Here is an 18,942-nt window from a genome sequence, read left to right as displayed (position 1 = left end):
TTCAGAGATCATTACACATTAGAGATATGGAGAGGTTATTTAGATACTTTGATGTCAAAAGACTAATAACTAATATCTAGCAATTTGTTTTAAGAAAGATCACTTGAGTCATGAGCAAGATGATGAGAATAGAATTGACAAATATTTTCTGAGAATTCAGATTCAAATAAACTGGTGTCTGTGGTACATCCATTATTAAAGATTTGTACTAGCATGACAGAAGCAGGCAGCATGAAATGTTATTCTAGTCACATATCAGTCCCCTAGATGACACTGAGAAGCCAGAAGATGTTGTGTAACAGGACTTACAAACATCATTTGCCAGATGTTATCTGATAGCTGAAGCTCAAGAGACAATGTTATCAAATCTGCTGGTTGCAGTATGTGAGTTAATAAAAGATGTATGATACCACTTCTTGTTTTCTCTTGATTTTTTCCTTTTTTTTTCCCTACACTAGCACATTTCTCACCTCCATGTGAAAATTAATATTAAAAGAGCATATAGAAAATTATTATTAGAATTATTTTGTTCTTAAATGTCAATTTCATTAAGTGGATTAGACAGTTGGCTATTAGCTGATACCATCTACAAGGTCCGTACAGAAATTATATACAACAAGTTTATGGGTTGTTTGGGGATTTTTTGGGGTTTTTTTTGTTTGTATGTTTTTAATGTATACTGGCTAAGTAGTTTAAAAATCAGACTTGGGTAATTTGAATCTATGTCATTGTGCATACCTGCCATATAAAAATAATTTGAAGCATTGATATAGTTATTTGTATTCCAGAATATTGCATATCAGTGATATTCCAACATGCATACAGATTGGTGATTTACCAAGTGTTTTTAAATGAAAAGTTTTACTTATATTTGAGATTTTCTTTTTTTTTTTTTACCACTGCATCTTTAAATGAGTCTTTTAAATCAAGCTAGGAAGAACCCATCTGTTTGGGAGTCGAAAAGTTTATCTGGTCAAACGAAATTTAATTATTGCCTGCTTGTTGGATTTTAAGTACGGCTGACCCATACTTAGAAATACCACGTACCGTGACTGACAGTCATGTTTGACTTGCTGCTGCCAAAAGTGAAAACTATCCTGGTACCTCATTTCTTCTAATATTACCACATTCATAGAATAACAGGACAGTCTCTAATCAGTACCCACTTTGCTGTTCTTTTCCCAGTCCCTTCAGCCAGTTAATGGCAATATTGGGTGTTGTATAAAGTAGGCATAAGGACTTATGAACACTGCCTTTCCAAAATGTGATTCAGTGAATTGCAGTGAGTTTTTCATGGTCAATGTGATGCAAAAGACTGGTTTTGATTCCCTATATGAGTGAGGCTGAGCCAGTCAATCAGTGTAGCACTCAGTAAATCAATTGCTAAATTCAGGTCAGATTTCAGGCCTAAACCTGCTTCTGTTAGTAGCAATGTTGAAACAGTGAGTAAGTCTAGTGGAAATCAAATTGTTGCTTCAAAACGGTAATTTTTGAATAGAGGAGAAAAACAGCAAATATGTTAAATACCAAGTAAACGGTAATTTTTTTCAATCTAAATTGTCAAGTTATGACAATAGAATTAAAACATTTCTAATCTATACTGAAAATAATCACTGTGCAGGGATAGCTGGATCTGGAGGACTTGGGGTGTGAAAATGTTAGCACTTACTCAGTTTTTATGTAGACAAAAATCTAAATCTATTCAGACGCTAGATTACAGACCTTCAGTTATCCACAGACCCAATTATTTGCTGATGTTCATGGCAAACCAGATTGAGATTTGATTAGTGAACACAGAGCATGTGGCATAAATTATACTTGGAGAGGTCTGAGGATCCACTAGAAGGATCTTATCATTTAAATAAAAACTTTAAAAGGCTGATGACAAGACCCTTTGATTTAGAATTCATCCTGTTGCTGACTTTTTTTTCATGTGAGCATATAGGGAAATACATCTTAGTGATGAGCAACAATATTTATTAATTAAAATGGAAGCCATTTGGGGCTAGTGTTGGTACAAATTATGTTTTGTTTAGTCAAATATATAGTAAAGCATACAGGAGGGCTTTCCTCATCAAAATAATAAAATTCCCAGCTGACCTAGTGTCTTGTTTCTAGCAGATTATATCTATGCTTGGTCAGTATTAGCAATTAATCGTGGTTTGGGCTGTTCTTTGACACTCTTAATTGCATGAAATTGGAGAAAAAGTATCTATTTGAACAAAAGGGAATGTGACTTCCATGAAGTTGTAGCCAACTGGAAGGAGATGAACTTTAAGGCAAAAAAACTCAAACTGTAAAACCATATTTAACCAAAAATTTATAAAAATATTTTTCTCCCATAATCTCAGAAGGAGCTGAATTTCATAATACTGGAAGGAGTGGAAGGGTTATTGCTCCCTTCCCATATATTATTTATATCCCTTAAATATCTGAATGTTATCTTGTATAACAAAATGTAAAAGTCATAAGTTTATGGGTAATTTAAGTAGGACTTCATAGTTTAACACAGTTATCTTCTTTCTGACAACTGAACTATACAGAATTTCTTCCTCAGAGAAAACAAACTACTCTATGCTGCTAAAAAAGATGAAGAAATGAAAGTGTAAGAATATCTCCAAGGCAGATCCACTGTCTATTTAAACTGACAAAAACCCATCTGGAAACTAGAGAAGTTGTCTGAGTTTCTCATGTGCAATACAGTTTTCTTCATGAAGATGACAATAGCATAGATGCCATAGGTGGCATGGCCATCTACAGCAGGGGAATATTAATAGGTGTAAGCACTGCTGATGCTTGGAAATGCATCTCAATGTGAGGTCAACTACAGCTTTTTCAGTACTATTTGGAGTGGAACATGTAATACATTCTGTTGAATATAATAGCTGAAAAAGACAGTTCTTCAATAGAATTGGGAACATCGCAGTGAATGTGTTCATTCTTTTGAATTTTCTGATGTAAGATTTGGAGAAAACACTTCTATGACAAAATAACAAAGTTTACTTTATATCACCAAGTTATTCTAACAAGTTCCCTCTGTCCTCAGAAATCCGCTCTGTGGACTGATACAGCACAAATAACCTCTCTGATAAAGATATGCAGATTTAGCACTCAATTGTAGCAAGGAATAATTATGTATAAATTGATTCAATCTGAAGAAATAATGCCTAGCAACCTCTGGATCATTTTTTGCTGTAGTTCTGCCATGAACTTACAGTGTTATTTCCTTGGGCTGGGAGTCATCTCTGACAAAGCAATGACATAAATCCCAAGCCTTAGTAGTATCGCAATGAAATTGCACAACTAGGCCATACTTAGTATTCAACATCATTCAGGAAAAGCTCCATAGCACTTTTATGTTACACATCTTTCTTCCTAGTCAAGTTCAGAGACCATTAGTCAATCACAGGAAGCCACCAGGACACTATCTTGGGGAGACTAATACGAGGTGCTGCCCTTGACTGATAATCAATCCTGGCAGTCAAGTCAGCTGCACCGTTGCAGCAAGGCTGTATTGCTTAGATAAGTGGGCTCCTGAGCTCACTCGGTCTTGTTTCTGGGCAACTGGCAGATAAAGGTGTATGTAGCCCCTGAAATATTTTTCATAGGATCATTTTTCCCAGTGTTTTCACACACAGAGTGATGCATAAGGGGGATATGATGCCAAATAGGAGCACTCAGATGCTAGTGTGACTATTTAACATAATAAAAATCATCTGCCAAATAATCCCACACATATCAAGGCTTGCAGACTTCCTGTTTCTTCTCAACAGCGCAAGTACGACATTGTTGCCCATTCTTGCTCTTTCTCACTAGGTGATTTCCAAGAAGCACTTCTCACTTCTAGGACTTAGGTGAACATATGAAATTGTCCAAACACCATTTTAGGATAAGACACAGGCTCTCTGGAGTCCTCTTACCTTCTCACATGGTTCCCACCCATACAAAATTTACACTGGAGAGAGAACCTACTGTAAACAGTTTGTAGAGCGGACAAGGGAGGCAAGATCTCAAAGCCTGCGTGAAAACAGAAAACCAGATGCAACTTCGATATTGTATGGGCTGTTCTCCTGGAGTTTTTTCAGGCACTTCTTTTCTGCTAAGTTTAACTATCTTAGCCAGAAGTTAAGCAAAGACAAGGATTTTCTTTTTCTGATATACTGCCTTTTTACAAATAGATGCTAAAGAAACAAGTATTAACTTTTGGTATACAAATTACAGGCTATTGCTAGCACTTGCAGTATATGTCATCTTAATTAGACCACCATAGCTGTGCAGTTTGTAAATCATATAATATATTGATGAACTATAAAGATACTTTACTCGTGAATATGAGCTGAGAGTAGTAAATGTGATAAAAGAAAAAAACTAATAAAAAAAAAGTATTTTGGAAATCAAACTTCTGAGTGGGACTTTGTATTGCTTCAACAATATAACGAATCTGGTTAAAGTAACTAGAGCAGACTGACTGTATTTTTCTAACTATGGTTTTACTTCACCTACTGCTTGCAACAATCATTTATGAAATTTCTTCCTAAGACAAATAGAAGCTCTAATGTACTTTACTGTGAGTCAGATCATCAAAAGCAAGAAAAAGTAGTGTCTCCTCATGGATCTACATCCTCAAAAAGTAGTATCTCCTTATGGATCTACGTCCTCAAAACCAGAAGTTCTCGAACTTCTCCAGAGCACAAAACTTTTTTCAACATATTTTTCATCATATGACTTTTTGCTGATCTAATAGCAGGTAGAACTTCAAGGTGAAATATGAAGAGTTGTATTCACGTCTACATTTGACTTACCATCTTTGAGATTTTTCATGACAGTGCTAAGGAGTGAAAAATTTGAGAAACAGTGTTGTAGATTATAAATATGTAGCCTCTATGATAGCTGTCCTCACAATATTGTTCTTAAAAGAAAGAACTTGGAAAATAAAAAGCAAATACAGCACATACTATTGCCAGGTATAATTATTATAGAAGTGTTTTTCAGGTTGTTTAGGAACCTTTACCTTTTTTATGAAGATCCTTTTGTATCTTTAATACAGATATAGACATATATATTGAAGTTTCAACAGCAGAACTGAAAAGATTTGTCAGAACATATTTCACTTTCAGCTAATAAGACAATAATTTGTCTGGTTTTGCATATCTATTTTACTTAATATTTTTTTTAACTCAGCATTTTTTCCTTTACCCTCCACAGCAGAACTGCTAAGTCCCCTTGTTTGTACAACTCACAAAAAAAAGTGTTTACTAATAGAAATTTTTTTTTGATTTTGAACTGCTTTAGTGATTCTATGAGCAGATTTTTATGCTTTTAAAATCTTTATTCATCATCTTCCAGTATTTTCACTGTATTATCAAATACTAGGAAGCAACCGCATTAAAAACCTTATAATAATCCTGGTGTTCTGTATTGAGTTCTGCAAGTACTACTTTTACAAAGAACTGTATTTCACCCCTCAAGAGGACAGGACTGATTCAGATTCCCAGAAATCATTGTAAAAGAACCTGACTTCATAACCTTGAAAATAAATAACCAATGGCTTGCTGAATAGTGCAATTCTCTTTACTTTTCTGTGAGCGTTTACTTACAAAATCAGGTCTCTAATAAGTTCTGTGTTAGAGAACCACACGCATGCATTAAAATTTCTTAAACTTTGATAGATATAAGTTAAATACCTATTTCTAATCATTCAAAGACAGAAAAATGAAAAATTGTTACTACAGCTGTCTGTTCAATCAGTAAAAATGAACATTTTCCCTATTTATCATTGGAAAATAGGTTTACTGTATTTGGACCATTTTGTGCAAATATCCCTAAACCCAAGCAGCGGTTTGAGTTCACAAAGAGCAGAGTCTTGATTTCAGTCTCAAATATCAGTCCTTTGTAGTGTATAGTTTGAGCAGATAATTCCTTCATTTCTCATTTATAGAAGAAAAGAAAACTAAATACATCAAAAGATAATACGAACATGTCTCATATATGCATCACGATTTTGTGGTCCACATTTCCTTCATCTTGACATCTGACTGACCATACAGTAATTATTTCTATTCTTCACTGTATATCTTGTACTTCAGATATAAAAAAATCTGTGTACTTAAGTATGTCTAGTCCAAATATGTTAAGGAATATATTTGCTCAAGCTTGTAGTTAAGAGATACCAAAACATCTGTTGACTTCACAAATTTGTGCATTTGTAAGAAAGAAGACAGGATGATTTTCCTTTATGACTTAAAATTATTTTTAAAAGCCTTGCAGAATCTGTCCTTGAAGAAAAGTTGAACAGTTTTGATAAATGTTAAATTTTTGTTCAAAATTTGATCTTTTGAAATAGATTTGTAATAATACTTGCCAGCAGAATATCTCATTGCAGGTATTTAGTTTGAACTTTATGTATTTTCACTGTTTCTGTTAGATGCTATCTACCTGTTTCTTACGGAAATCACTCAAGTAATACAATTTTAAAGAATTTCACTTTCTGTTATGACTGTAGATTAGAAAAAAGTACTGGCTCATGTCATGACATAATAATTTTGCTTTATGATCATCATTTATGATCACCAGCCTGATTTTTTTTCCCCATATAGCTCTCTTTTTACTTATATTTCAAATTTTACATCTCTTTAAAAAGTTTGCTACACATCCTTCTTCCTTAGTGATAAGATAATGATACACTGATTCCACAATATTCTGTAACACGTTCCACTTTAAATGTTGAAAATAACCCCTCAACACATACTCCAAATATATTACTCACTGACATAGTGCATGTGTGTTAGGATTTATCACACCTAATTCTAACATGTAGGCATTTGTTCAAATGAATCTTTAGCTGTTTTTATAGTCATTAGAACAAGTGACTCAGAAAGCAATTTATTTTGCCTTAGATAAGTCAAAAATTGAGATGCATTTTTTTCCAAATGTGTCCATTTACTATGGTTATTGAATGTACAGAGAACCTGGGAAGCTAACCCAGACTGAACCTCTGATATTGGATGAGATTTTTCCTATGCAGATGGACACAGGTTCTGCAACCAAATAAAATATTAAAGTTCCTGAGGTTTGTGCTCTCTGATAACATGAATTTACTTTTCAAATTTGCATGCAGCGTTGTGGTAATGAATATTGCCTGTGTCATGGACAACTTTCTGTATGTCTTATATTAGATGCAAAAGAAAAATATAGATAATTAGGTATCAAGGTATCTGCATGTGTGTGGTCTCTGAAAAATATATGTTGGCATATCTTGTGCAATCATTTTTTTTGTCTGGAGTATCATGCTATTGATGAACAAAGATTAGGATTAATTATTGTGCTTCAGAAACTTTTTTTGCTCATCTGTTTTCAAAGTGAAGTTAATTGCATTTTTGTTAGACTTTTTGCTATGTGTGAACAGAAACAATATCTAATTAAACTGTTTTCTGCCATAACATCTCTGCTTAAACTGTACATATTTGTGAATTTGTTATGCATACTTGAGAGTTGTGTGTTTACTTGGTATTTACTGAGGTCTGAGACTGATAAAGGCAGTGGTATTCAGTGAGACTTTTGATATTTTGTGTTCATAAGGAGAAAAAGAATGTCAGGTACTATTTTATAGGAGAACAAAATAAAATGTTAGCCAGGGAGATCAGATAACTGACTAGTCTGAAGTGAATGTTAGCGTCTTAAGAGTGAGAGACTGCATGCAAGCATACATAGGCAGATAAACATGTTTCAGTGTGGATGTGCGATAGCTGGGCAGGCACATAAGATGCTGTAGTTTACTTGTGAACAAAGTCTTTCACACACCTTTTTTGTATGGAGCCTGGAACTGGACTCAGCACTCCGAATGTGGCCTTACCAGTGCTGACTAGAGGGAAGGGTCACGTCCTTCATCCTCTTTCCAGCACTGCACCTAGCAGCCCAGGATACTGGCCGCCTTATTTACCACAACAATATATTATGGACTCATATCCAACTTGGTGAGCACCATGACCTCCAGGGTCCTTTTCTACAAAGCTGCTTTCCAGCTGGTCAGTCCCCAGCATATGGGCTTTTTCCTCCCTAGTTGTTCCTCTCCATGTGCAGGACTTTACACTTTCCCTTGTTGAATTTTGTCAGGTTCCTGTCAGCCCGTTTCTCCACCCTCTTGAGGCCCCTCTAGCTGGCAACTTGAACCTCCGGTGTATCAGCCACTCTTCCCAGCTTTGTGTCATCAGCAGACGTGCTGAGAATTCATTCTGCCTCATCATCCAGATCATTAAAGAGCAACATTGAGACCTTGGACGCACTGCTTATTGCTGACCTCCAACTAGACTTAGTGCTGCTGATTCCCACCTTCATGAGCCTGATCGTTCTACCAGTTTTCAGTCCACCTCACTGTCTCCTAACCCACCCCATTTTTTTACTAGTTAAGGAAATCTACAGATTATCACCATTTTCTGCTTGTGACACTATAAAATTTTTCATTCTACTTGTTTACCACTAACTCTAAATAACCTGGCACAGATTTTTGCATCTCATAAGCAGTTTCAGATGTAATTCTGTGCTTCACTGAGATTTTACAGAAAAGCTTATAGTAACTAAACACTGCAGGAATCTATTATTTGTGCAATAGGTTGTAATATAGCACCAAAGGAAATTTTTGGCTAACCTTTATTTTGTTGAATTTGGCTGGTTGTAAAAGAGGCTTCAGAAAAGAACCACGGAAATTCTTTTGACTGCAAGGTCTTCCATTTACATATGCTTTGCACATTTTCACATTTCTTATGAAAATTCTTGGTCTAATCTTTGCATACTTAATTTCCCCGTTAAGGAGATCCCTGCAAAAGAATTTACATGTATTGCATTTCCCTCAAGGCTTATTACCACCTATTTTTCTCTCTCATTGTATGTGGTCAATCTTATTTTTCACAGCAAAATTTTCCTGTCTTAGGAGGCTTTCCTAATGGGAACATAATTTTCATCAGGACTATCTGTCTGTTGGAAGATGTAGCCACTCAGTGTTTAGATACCATTAAAAGCGTTCTGACTCAGCCAGACTGATAATAACAATTTGATTGAATTACATGCAGAAGAGCTGCTAAAGTATAATCTGTTTAATGGTAGACTATTTAAAAAACAATGTTTTCTGGGTAAGTATGCTTAAACATGGTTGAATTTTCAGCATCTCTGACAAGAGCTTATTGTTGTTTTTATAATAATAGTATAGTTATACTATTAATATTTAATTAAATGTATCACTTCAGGTGTCAATTTATTTAAATACTGAAATATTTTATTTCACTATCACTCTTGAGAAGCTGAAAGGCTGAAAAAAAGATTATTTTTCAAAACTGAGCAGGATCTACCATATTTTTAGAATTTTAACAGCGTACTTCTATGTGGTTTTGTTTTAACTGTATTTAACAGATGAAAACATACTCTCAGAACTGTTTTTTGGCACAAGTTGCATGGTCTAGCTTACATTTCAGCCTGGATTCTTGTTACTAGCACTCCTTCGTATAGGAGAAATCCTGTCAGGACCTTTTTCTCCTTTCCTCCTCTATACTTCACTAATATGTTGGAGTGTTTTCAGTAAATAAGAGCAAACTCAGCAAGAGAAAGTAATATAGTGGTTATACTAGACATGTTTTGGACATTAATTTGGACCAGTTGTCAAAGTAGGTTTCCATCTCTCTTGCTTTCAGCATTAAATATCCACGAGTTCTTTAACCACACTTTTTAATTACGTTAATTGTTGTTGATTATCCTATCCATTTATGTATCTATAAAACTGCTTAACAATCCATTCTAATTGCCTGCTCATTTATTTTTGCAGTTCCTTAAGTTTGGGAGTGTTTACTCACGACGTTGTGGCTGCCTCATTCCTGGAAGTGTTCAAGGCCATGTTGGATGTGGCCTTGGGCAGCCCGGTCTAGTGGGAGATGTCTCCTTCCCATGCCAGGGGGTTAGAATTAGATAATTTTAAGGTCCCTTCCAATTCAAACCATTCTATGATTCTATTGAGCAACTGTAAGAGATAACTGGGAAGAACCACAGCAGCCTGCTTGTAGAGGAACAGTTTAAAAAAGCAATTTTACAGCTGCAATTTTTTAAGTCAATACATTCTCAGTGTGCAGCTTAAAATTGCTGACTTTGCTTTTACAGCACTAGACTTTTCCAGGATATTAGTTGATTATGATTCTTACTGTCCTGACTTGACCAAGGCTAGAGGGAAACAACAGTTCTGATGGTAGGTTGTGTATTTTTTCATTTGATACATTTCCTAGTTCCAACCTTCATTGTTTTATTTGTATCTTTTTCTATACCGACTCAATCCTGAAACAGTAAAATCACTTCCATGAGTAGATTACGTGGTTCAAGCTCTACTTTGATTTTCCTCTTGTGCAAACCTTTTGAGGCCTGGGCAGTATGTATGTTGCTCACAGGAAGCTTAATGTGGAGTGTTTGTATATAAGGGTTCATCATTGATATATAAATATCAAATATAAATATCATAAATATAAAGATCATTGAAATACTTCAGCCTCTTTCACATTACTGGCTTTAGCCAGCATCTTCAAACTTGACCAAGTTTTGTGAAATGGTGATTTGTTTGTGGATAGTTGTCATTTGAATCACAGAATCATAGAATGGTCTGGGTTGGAAAGGACCTGGGTTGGAAGATCATCTAGTTCCAAGTCCCGTGCCATGGGCAGGGACATCTTCCACTAGATCAGGTCGCTCAAAGCCTCATCTGATGTGGCCTTGAACACTTCCAGGGATGGGGCATCCACAACCTCTCTGGGCAACTTGTTCCAATGCCTCACCATCCTCATAGTAAAAAATTTTCTTCCTATTATCTCATCTAAATCTCAGTTCCTTCAGCTTAAAACTGTTACCCCTTGTACTATCATCACACTCCCTGACAAAGAGCCCCTCAATTTCTTAGCATAGATCTAAGACCAAACACATTTCATCTGTGTATTATACTTGGCTATAAAAGCATGATATAAAGCATCTTAGACAGAAAATGCTATCAAGTTTATCTGATCAAAAATAGCACGTGTATTAGACTTACTACCTTCTTAGCACAATGAATTCCATGATAAATCCTTGTGGTATTCATTCCGGGAAGACCAAATGAATGCTTCTGACTAGGGAAGATTCTCCTTTTTCTCAATAGGCATGGCAGAGAACTCATAAACACTGAATGAAGTTTAGAATTCTCTAGTTAAGTGAAGTGTTATAATCATACTGCAAAATGTAAAACAGACAAAAGGATTCTGGATGGATCTGTAAATATATCCTCTTTCATTGGACTGATGTATATCCTGTGTTTAGATGTGTGATGTTCTTGCTAGTGTATGCAGAAGTATTTTTTAACTCACTCTTCTAAAAGAGATAGAAAGTGGGATTTTATAACAACAAAAAAAGAGCTTGATATGATATTATTAATAATTTCTGTATTAATAGTATGTTGTCAAAATTTTGAAATATTTCTTATTTCATATAGATGCACTGAAGAAATATATATGCACTGAAGAAATATATATGCACTGAAGTGCATAGTCAAATTTTAGCACATTGACATTATAACCAAGATGTTGAACATTAATTTTTTCTTTCTCAATTTTTAAGATCCAGATTTTAAGGACCTTGGCGCTTTGAAACCATTGCCAGGTTGGTACGTTGTTTGTTTTGTTGGTTGGTTTCTTTTAAGTTGAAGGCCTTTGCAATCTGCTGTAGAAAATATTTTTGTTTGCTGTTCAGGTTTCATTTTTTTCTGGTATTTTGTTATTCAGTTTGTGAGTTTGAAATGGGAGGACCTGAAGGAATTGTGGAATCTATACAAATTGTCAAAGAAGGAAAAGCTTCTGAAACTGAAGCAGTAGACTGTAAATGGTACATCCGAGCACCACCCCGATCCAAGGTCAGTTCTTCATCCACTTGCTGATTTGCCATTTAATTTAAGAAATTGACTTTTCTAATATGTTATGAATTTCTTGGTGCAGTCAGGTCTTGTTTAATAACTTTACAGCTTGAACTTGTAAACTATTTTTTTCCTTCTACTGTGGAAGAGTAATTTGTCACTTCGGCCAAAATAACCTTCTTTCTCTATAAATAATATTGTGGGCAACGTTAATGTGCTTTTTGTGCCATAAGTAATTTTTTTAAATTTATCATTGATTTTTCTCATATTTTTAAAGAATCAATGTGTTTTCTTTTCGATGTATTTCAAATACTTTATATAGACACTACTAAGGGAACAGTGCTGGCTTACAAAGGTCATTACGGTTTCTCACCCGGGAACGGTGAAAATGAAGCCAAGGTAAATTCACATTCCTCTGTATAAAATCTTTAGTTCCTTTGGTTTAGAGCCACAGAAAAAAAGAGTGTTCTCATTTCTCTCCCACCACAGTCAGCAATCCATGCCTTTGTAATTAAAATGAGAAGGCTTCAATGAATTTAATAATTCTTTTTGTGGATTCTGTTTGAGTTCCTCTCTTATCCATGGCTTATCAATTATTACATGGATTAATTGTACTGGTTACACTACCATTTCTCCCCTTGTTGCAATTGAAACAGCTTTCGCCTCCCACCTACTTTCATTCACTTTGTTAAACACAACTCCATATTATATTTTTTCAAGGTGTCTTTATTGGACAGGAAAGGTTTTTCAAGGTAGAATTTATAGATCCACTAATCTCTGCCATCTTTAAACAGACAAGGCTTTTGTTGTGTAATCTCAGAGCAGTCTGTACAGAATATATCTATCTGTTCCAGCATTTGGTATTGAATAAACAGGAGGAAGGCTTTCCAAAAGAGAAAAAGTCATTAGTATCAGTATTTTATTCTTGTGCAAGTTTAGAAGAAGAGTTGAATAGTCAGCTCATAAAGACTACAGAAAAGTTATTTCCAATATACTTTAATCTCCGGCATTTTTCTATTAAAACTTTTGGACAAATTCCATATTTATAGAGTTTTTCAATTAAGTAGGTAAGCTTCCTATTTTGTTACATTAAATAGCTATAGATGTGAAATGACTGGACTGAACGGCGATTATTGTGTATGTTATATACTTAGGTATTAGTAGACAGAAACCAAATAAACATATAATTAGAATTGTTTTTATTAGAATCCACATGACAAAATGAGCTAATAAGGTAGTCTTGGAATCTTAATGTCAGTTCATGCTTAGTTGGTGAGATGATGTCATTGTGATATTCTTGCTTGATCTAACTCTGAAGTTCTGTATGTCTCAAAGTCCTGCTAGAAATCCTCTATTTAACTCACTGTAGGATTCATCCACACTTCAGTCTTGATGTGAGAATACAAGTAGTGTAGTTAGGTATCCATAACCACAGTGTTTAAGAGAAGAATTCCACACTGCCACTGTTAAGAGAGGATTAGATATTGTTTATTTCTTGTACTTCTTTACCTGCATTTAGTTGTGTTGCATTTCAAAAAGTGCAGACTTGGTGAAGAGCATTTGGAAGGGAGAGCAATGAAACAGTTCTATCAAATCAGAGGAAAGACTGGAAGTTATTTAATGTCATCTAAAAGATTTTGTGAAGGAGATGATACCAGATAATAAAAGGCTTCCAAAGAGGAAAGAAAGCTCTGATGTCTGTGTTTATAGGATAAACTGTGGTCCTGCACTCCAAAAGAAAGATAGACATTAGGGAAGAAAATTTTGAGCAGCAGGGAGGTCATTATGGTTTGACTCAATGATCTAAGAGGTCTTTTCCAACCTAACGGTTCTATGATTCTATGACTATGAATGATTGGTTAAGGAAGTTTGTTCAGCCAGCATTGCTAGCAATCTTAAAGTGCAGATTGGGTAAAAAACTTTGAAAAATGAGAGAAATACTAATACTGCTTTCAAGCAGGGGGGAGTGGAGGAGGGTGGGTCATCTCTTGAAAAATTCTGCTGGTCCCATCTCACAGAATTTTCTAGGTAGAGAGATAGGGCACCATAAAAGCATATAAATCAATATATCCTAACTTGAATTTGAAAGCTTTCTCAGCAAGCTAGATAAAAAAACCACTTTTCAAGCCTAGATGTATCTTAGAAGGGTAAATCCGATTTAGCACTTGAACTTCTTTGGTGTGGTTTTCACATATAGACATAGAATCATAGAATCATAGAATCATAGAATCATAGAATCATAGAATCATAGAATCATAGAATAGTTTGGGTTGGAAGGGACCTTAAAGATCTTCTAGTTCCAACCCCCCTGCCATGGGCAGGGACATCCCACTAAATCAGGCTACCCAAGGCCCCATCCAGCCTGGCCTTGGACACATCCATGGATGGGGCATCCACAATCTCCTTGGGCAACCTGTGCCAGTGTCTCACCACTCTCATAGTGAAGAAATTCTTCCTTATGTCTAGTCTAAATCTGCCCCTCTCCAATTTGTACCCATTCCCCCATGTCCTATCCCCATAAGTCTTTATAAACAGCCCCTCTCCAGTTTTCCTGTAGCCCCCTTCAGGTACTGAAATGTCGCTATAAGTTCTCCTCTGAGCCTTCTCTTCTCCAGGCTGAACAACCCCAACTCTCTCAGCCTGTCCTCATAGGGAAGGTGCTCCATCCCTCTGATCATCTTTGTAGCCCTGATGTGTAGACACACACATTCAAAAAAATATGAGTATGTACAGACATACACACACACATATGCTTATGGTATCGCCATACTGAGAAAGGTTGAAAATACTTAAGACATCAAGGAAAGAATTAGTGGGTAAAATTTTAGTAGATCTTATCTGATGCAAGATTTATGATAAGATTGTTTATGGCTGTGATTCTATTAAACTGGATTCTATTGTCAATTTTTTACAGTCAGCTTTCTTTGTGCTTATTTAACCTTGAACTAACAACATGCTCAATATATAATAATTCAATGACATCATTTTAATTTATGGCAGCTTGCACCTATGAAAACAGCCTCTCCTGCTAAGAACAGTATGAACTCAGTAGACATCTTTAAATCCACATGTTCCTGTACTCTGGGCTGCACAGTTTGTTGCTGGGAACCATGCCTAAAAGTCCAGAGTTTTTCAGATGGTGTTAGAATTGGATCTCTACACCTTTAGTTTCTTAATTAAACTGTGCCAGAATGTGGGCTGCTTGCAATTTCATTTGGCTTAAACTCATCCTATCTAAACTCTGCAGAAGCAAGATGCAAGTCCTTTCCTTGGTTTGCAATTCCAGATCCAAGCCAAGTCTGAGCTCAACATATGAGCAATGAGATCAGTCAAGGAGTATGAATTTGAGATCTCTAAGCCTTAGCTTCAAACTGACAGTCTGAGTGCAACATTGCTGCTTTCCTCAGCAAGCTGGAGTGGGATAGAGAACAGCAAATTTCCTTTACACAAAATACAGCCATCACAGGTTAATTTATAAAATCAAAGTAAAATGCTGAAAATGCATGCAGAACTGAAACTTTCTGGGAGAGCAGAAAACAGCAGAAGACAGTTTAAAGACAACTTCAATCTATATGCAGACCTTGCTCCTTATACTTGACAGTGACTGGTAGCAAAATGTGAGGTTTTTGTGGTCATTCTAAGTCAGCTCCTGCTGAGTAAGAGGAATATGTATCTGGAGTTCAGGAGTACTGAGGGTTCTGGACTTTTTATAGAAGCAGACTTCAATCAGCAGAGAGTGAGAATGGAAAATGAAGAAGAGAGCCACTGACCAAATATGCCAACCTAACCAAAACTGTAAAGAGTTCCTCATACCAAAATACTTCACTGAGGAACAAAGCCCAAACGAGAAAGTGGATAAACTTATTGCAATGGGATTTGAAAAAATTCAGAGATACCATTGGCTATAGTGGTGGATAAGCAAAGAATCCCCGATTTTTTAATAGAAAATAAGAAATTGAAACAAATTATAGATTTTTCTCACTTTCTGTTAAGAGTAAAATTTTAGAGGATAGTATCAATGACAAGTGTTTTTCTATTTCGGATAGGTCAGCAGACTCTGACAAGGTCCCCCCAGGAAGACAGAATGCATGTTTGTGCTCAAGTAAAACTCCCTTTGATATCTTTCCCAGCAAGGTACCATTGTATTGTTCTTGTTCCTTGAGAGGTTTTGTAGGAAAAAAAAAGACAGCAGAATTTGGTGGTAAAAGTACTAAAACCTTTACAAAGATGATGCTCTGATGCTGGAAAAAAACCCAGTAAGAAGTGCTTACAGTCAGAAGCTCTGGTCAGCTTGGGAAGAAGCACCCAAATGGCAGATCATAGAATCATAGAACGCCCTGAGTTGGAAGCGGTCATTGAGACCAACTCCCAGCATTCACACCATGTGTCTGAGGGCATTGTCCAGTTGTGTCAGGAATGTTGTCAGGCTTGGTGCCATTACTGCTTCCCTGGGGAAGCAGTGTACCATTGCCCTCTGGGTGAAGAACCTTTTCCTAATATCTAATCCAAACCTCTCCTGGCACATCTTCCTGCTATTCCCCTGAGTCCTGTCATTGGTCGCCAGAGAGAAGAGATCGGTGCCTCTTTTGAGGAAGCAGTAAACTGCTATGAGGTCCTGTCTCAGTCTCCTTTTCTCCAGGCTGAACAGATCAAGTGACTTCAGCTGCTTCTCATATGACTTCCCCTCTGAATCCTTCACCAATTTTGTGGCCTCTCCTCTGGACGCTCTCCAGTAGCTTGATATCCTTTTTATACTATGGTGCCCAAAACTGCACACAGTCCTCAATGTGGGACCTCACCAGTGCAGAGTAGAGAGGACAATCACCTCCCCTGATCAGCTAGCAATGCCATGCTTGATGCACCCCAGGACACAGTCAGCCCTCTTATCTGCCAGGACACACTGTTGGCTCATGTTCAACTTGCCATCAACTAGATAAAGAAACATTAATTTGAAACTTGTCCTGTGGAAATTATCTATTCAAGATAAATGAGCAAGAAGTACATTTAGACTGGGCAAATAGTCTAGACACACTGCAAGAAATAAAATTGAGTTGTAGGCTAGTTTAGTCAAAGTGGTCCCTAGTTCTTCCACCCCACCTGAGCACACTACTGGGCAAAGTACATATCTTTACAGGTTATAGGTATCCTATAAACCTGAGCTGTCTAGGAGTAGTGACATTTGTTTGAAGCAGAGCTGTTCAGGAGCAGTGGGAGAGGGATGCACAGCACACAGTGGGAGAGAGGGCTAGGTTCCCACAGGGCCAGCTAACAAGGAGAACCAGACAGGGCCAACCATGGTAGTGGGGGTGCAGTGGTGGCTGGACTGCTCATGGCAACGGGGTCAGCCATAGCTTAAGCTGGGGAGGGAGTTCGGTGAAACAAGGCTGAGGCAGTGAGGCTCAAGGCTGGGTGCGGGCCAAAAGTCCAAGTGGGACCAAGACACTTGCATGTTTTCAAAGGATAGATACTGCTGCCTGGTAGAAGCTCCAAATCCCTTGTCACTGTTTTTATGGTGGACCTTGCAACCACATACCAGGTCAGAAAGATGATGCTTTTGGTTCCAGGTACTTGACTTCCATATCGATAGTAGTCTGGAGAGAGAATGGGCTGTTGTGCACGCATTTTCTAGACAGTTAGGAAGAAACATGTGATGAAGCAAATTGCAGAGTTGTAGGTCTGTATAAACCAAACCATTTTCTGTTCTCACGTGTGAAGTGGAAACTTGTGCTCTCAGATGAGACTGCAAGAAAAACAGTTTAAGCTGTCAGCACTAGCAGACTAGTACATGTCTAATTTTTGGAGGCTTCTTAATCATACACAGAGAGAAGTTTTAAGTAGTACACTAAAATTTAAAAGGAGGAATCTGGATGGCGATTCCCGAAATGTTATAAAAAGATGAAATTTAGAGACTGAAAAACTTGTTAGTCAGAGACACTTTTACAGGCTCCAGATGATGTCCATCTCTGAAGAAGCTCTGAAGCTTGCTAATGTATAAATAATGCAAATAATATTATGAATGAAAAATAAACCAACAGATTGACATCCCTAGAACAAGGTGAACAAAATATGTTTAAACAAGTAGAAAATATTGTTTATCTATGTTGGACTGTCTAAATCACTTCCTTGAAACAGCTTTTTAGCTGAAGATGCAAGACAAGCACGTGTGTAGAATTGTGTATGTAGTCTCTTCTATCAGATGTGGTAATACATCTGCCAGAGTAGCACAAAATAAACCATTTTCAAATTAATATGAATCTGTTCCATTCAGATATAGAAACTTAACCAGCCTCATCCTCAAACCAAATAATTGCTAAGCAATGCAATTTAAAAAAGCTATTGATGAACACAGCAGAATCAGGATGTGTTAAAAAGCAGAACAGCACCAAGCAGAAGAAAAGTTTGTCACTTACAAGCATTTTTCCACTGTAAGAGCGAAATGAGGATGACTTGACAGTTAGGACAAATGTCAGTTACTGGGGACTCACAGGAGTCTGAAGAAGCAAATAGGAGAAAGCAAAGAAATCTGAGGAGTTTCACTTGTCTAACAAAATGGAATTTTGATGTCTGAGCCTAGCTGTGAATCACAAGGTGTTAGAAGAAGTACTACATAAAGTTGTCACCTTCAAGAGATAGTATTCTCCAAACCCCAGCAGAGAGGAAAATATGGAGTTCTCTGTTTGCACAGCATAGTCCTGAACTGGTAACAGCAGGCTCTAAAATGTCAAAAAAAACCCCAACCAAACAAAAAGTCAAGCAGAACATGTACTATTAACTGTTTAGTGCTGAAGTTATGTTGATTTTCATAGAACAAGTTTAGGATCCAAGCAACAGGACAAACTACTTGAGAAGAAAAATCGGGCATTGTTAGTAATATGCTTTTGAGGCTCATATGCTTGCAATCTTTTTGCCTTGAAGGAGATTAGTTAGTGTTGCACAATCTACTTTAAAAAAAAATGAGCTTCCCAGGCCTGAATACCGGGTGTATCATCTTGAAACTGCTTTGTTAATTACATAGAGCTGAAGAAGATGCAGAACAA

At 36.6% G+C, this 18,942-nt stretch overlaps 1 protein-coding gene across 20 annotated transcripts in view; it reads left to right on the top strand.

The window, feature by feature from the left end:
* The window catches only part of NETO1 (neuropilin and tolloid like 1), an 81,122-nt gene that overhangs the window by 26,462 nt on the left and 35,718 nt on the right, over positions 1-18,942 (top strand). For 19 of the 20 annotated variants that reach the window (XR_008448595.1, XR_008448592.1, XR_008448591.1 and 16 more), the window contains exons 5-6: positions 11,614-11,655; positions 11,778-11,905. Coding sequence is in view for 3 of the 20 variants with exons in the window: in XM_054059059.1 (XP_053915034.1) it covers positions 11,614-11,655; positions 11,778-11,905 (170 nt within the window). In the remaining 17 variants the exon portion in view is untranslated. Of the gene's footprint in view, positions 1-11,613; positions 11,656-11,777; positions 11,906-12,227; positions 12,305-18,942 lie in introns of all 20 variants that reach the window. The other variant, XM_054059060.1, reaches the window with a different exon arrangement.

This window comes from Cuculus canorus, chromosome 2, assembly GCF_017976375.1.
Source record: "Cuculus canorus isolate bCucCan1 chromosome 2, bCucCan1.pri, whole genome shotgun sequence".
Classification (NCBI taxonomy): domain Eukaryota; kingdom Metazoa; phylum Chordata; class Aves; order Cuculiformes; family Cuculidae; genus Cuculus; species Cuculus canorus.
This window is presented reverse-complemented; position numbering and strand designations above follow the sequence as displayed.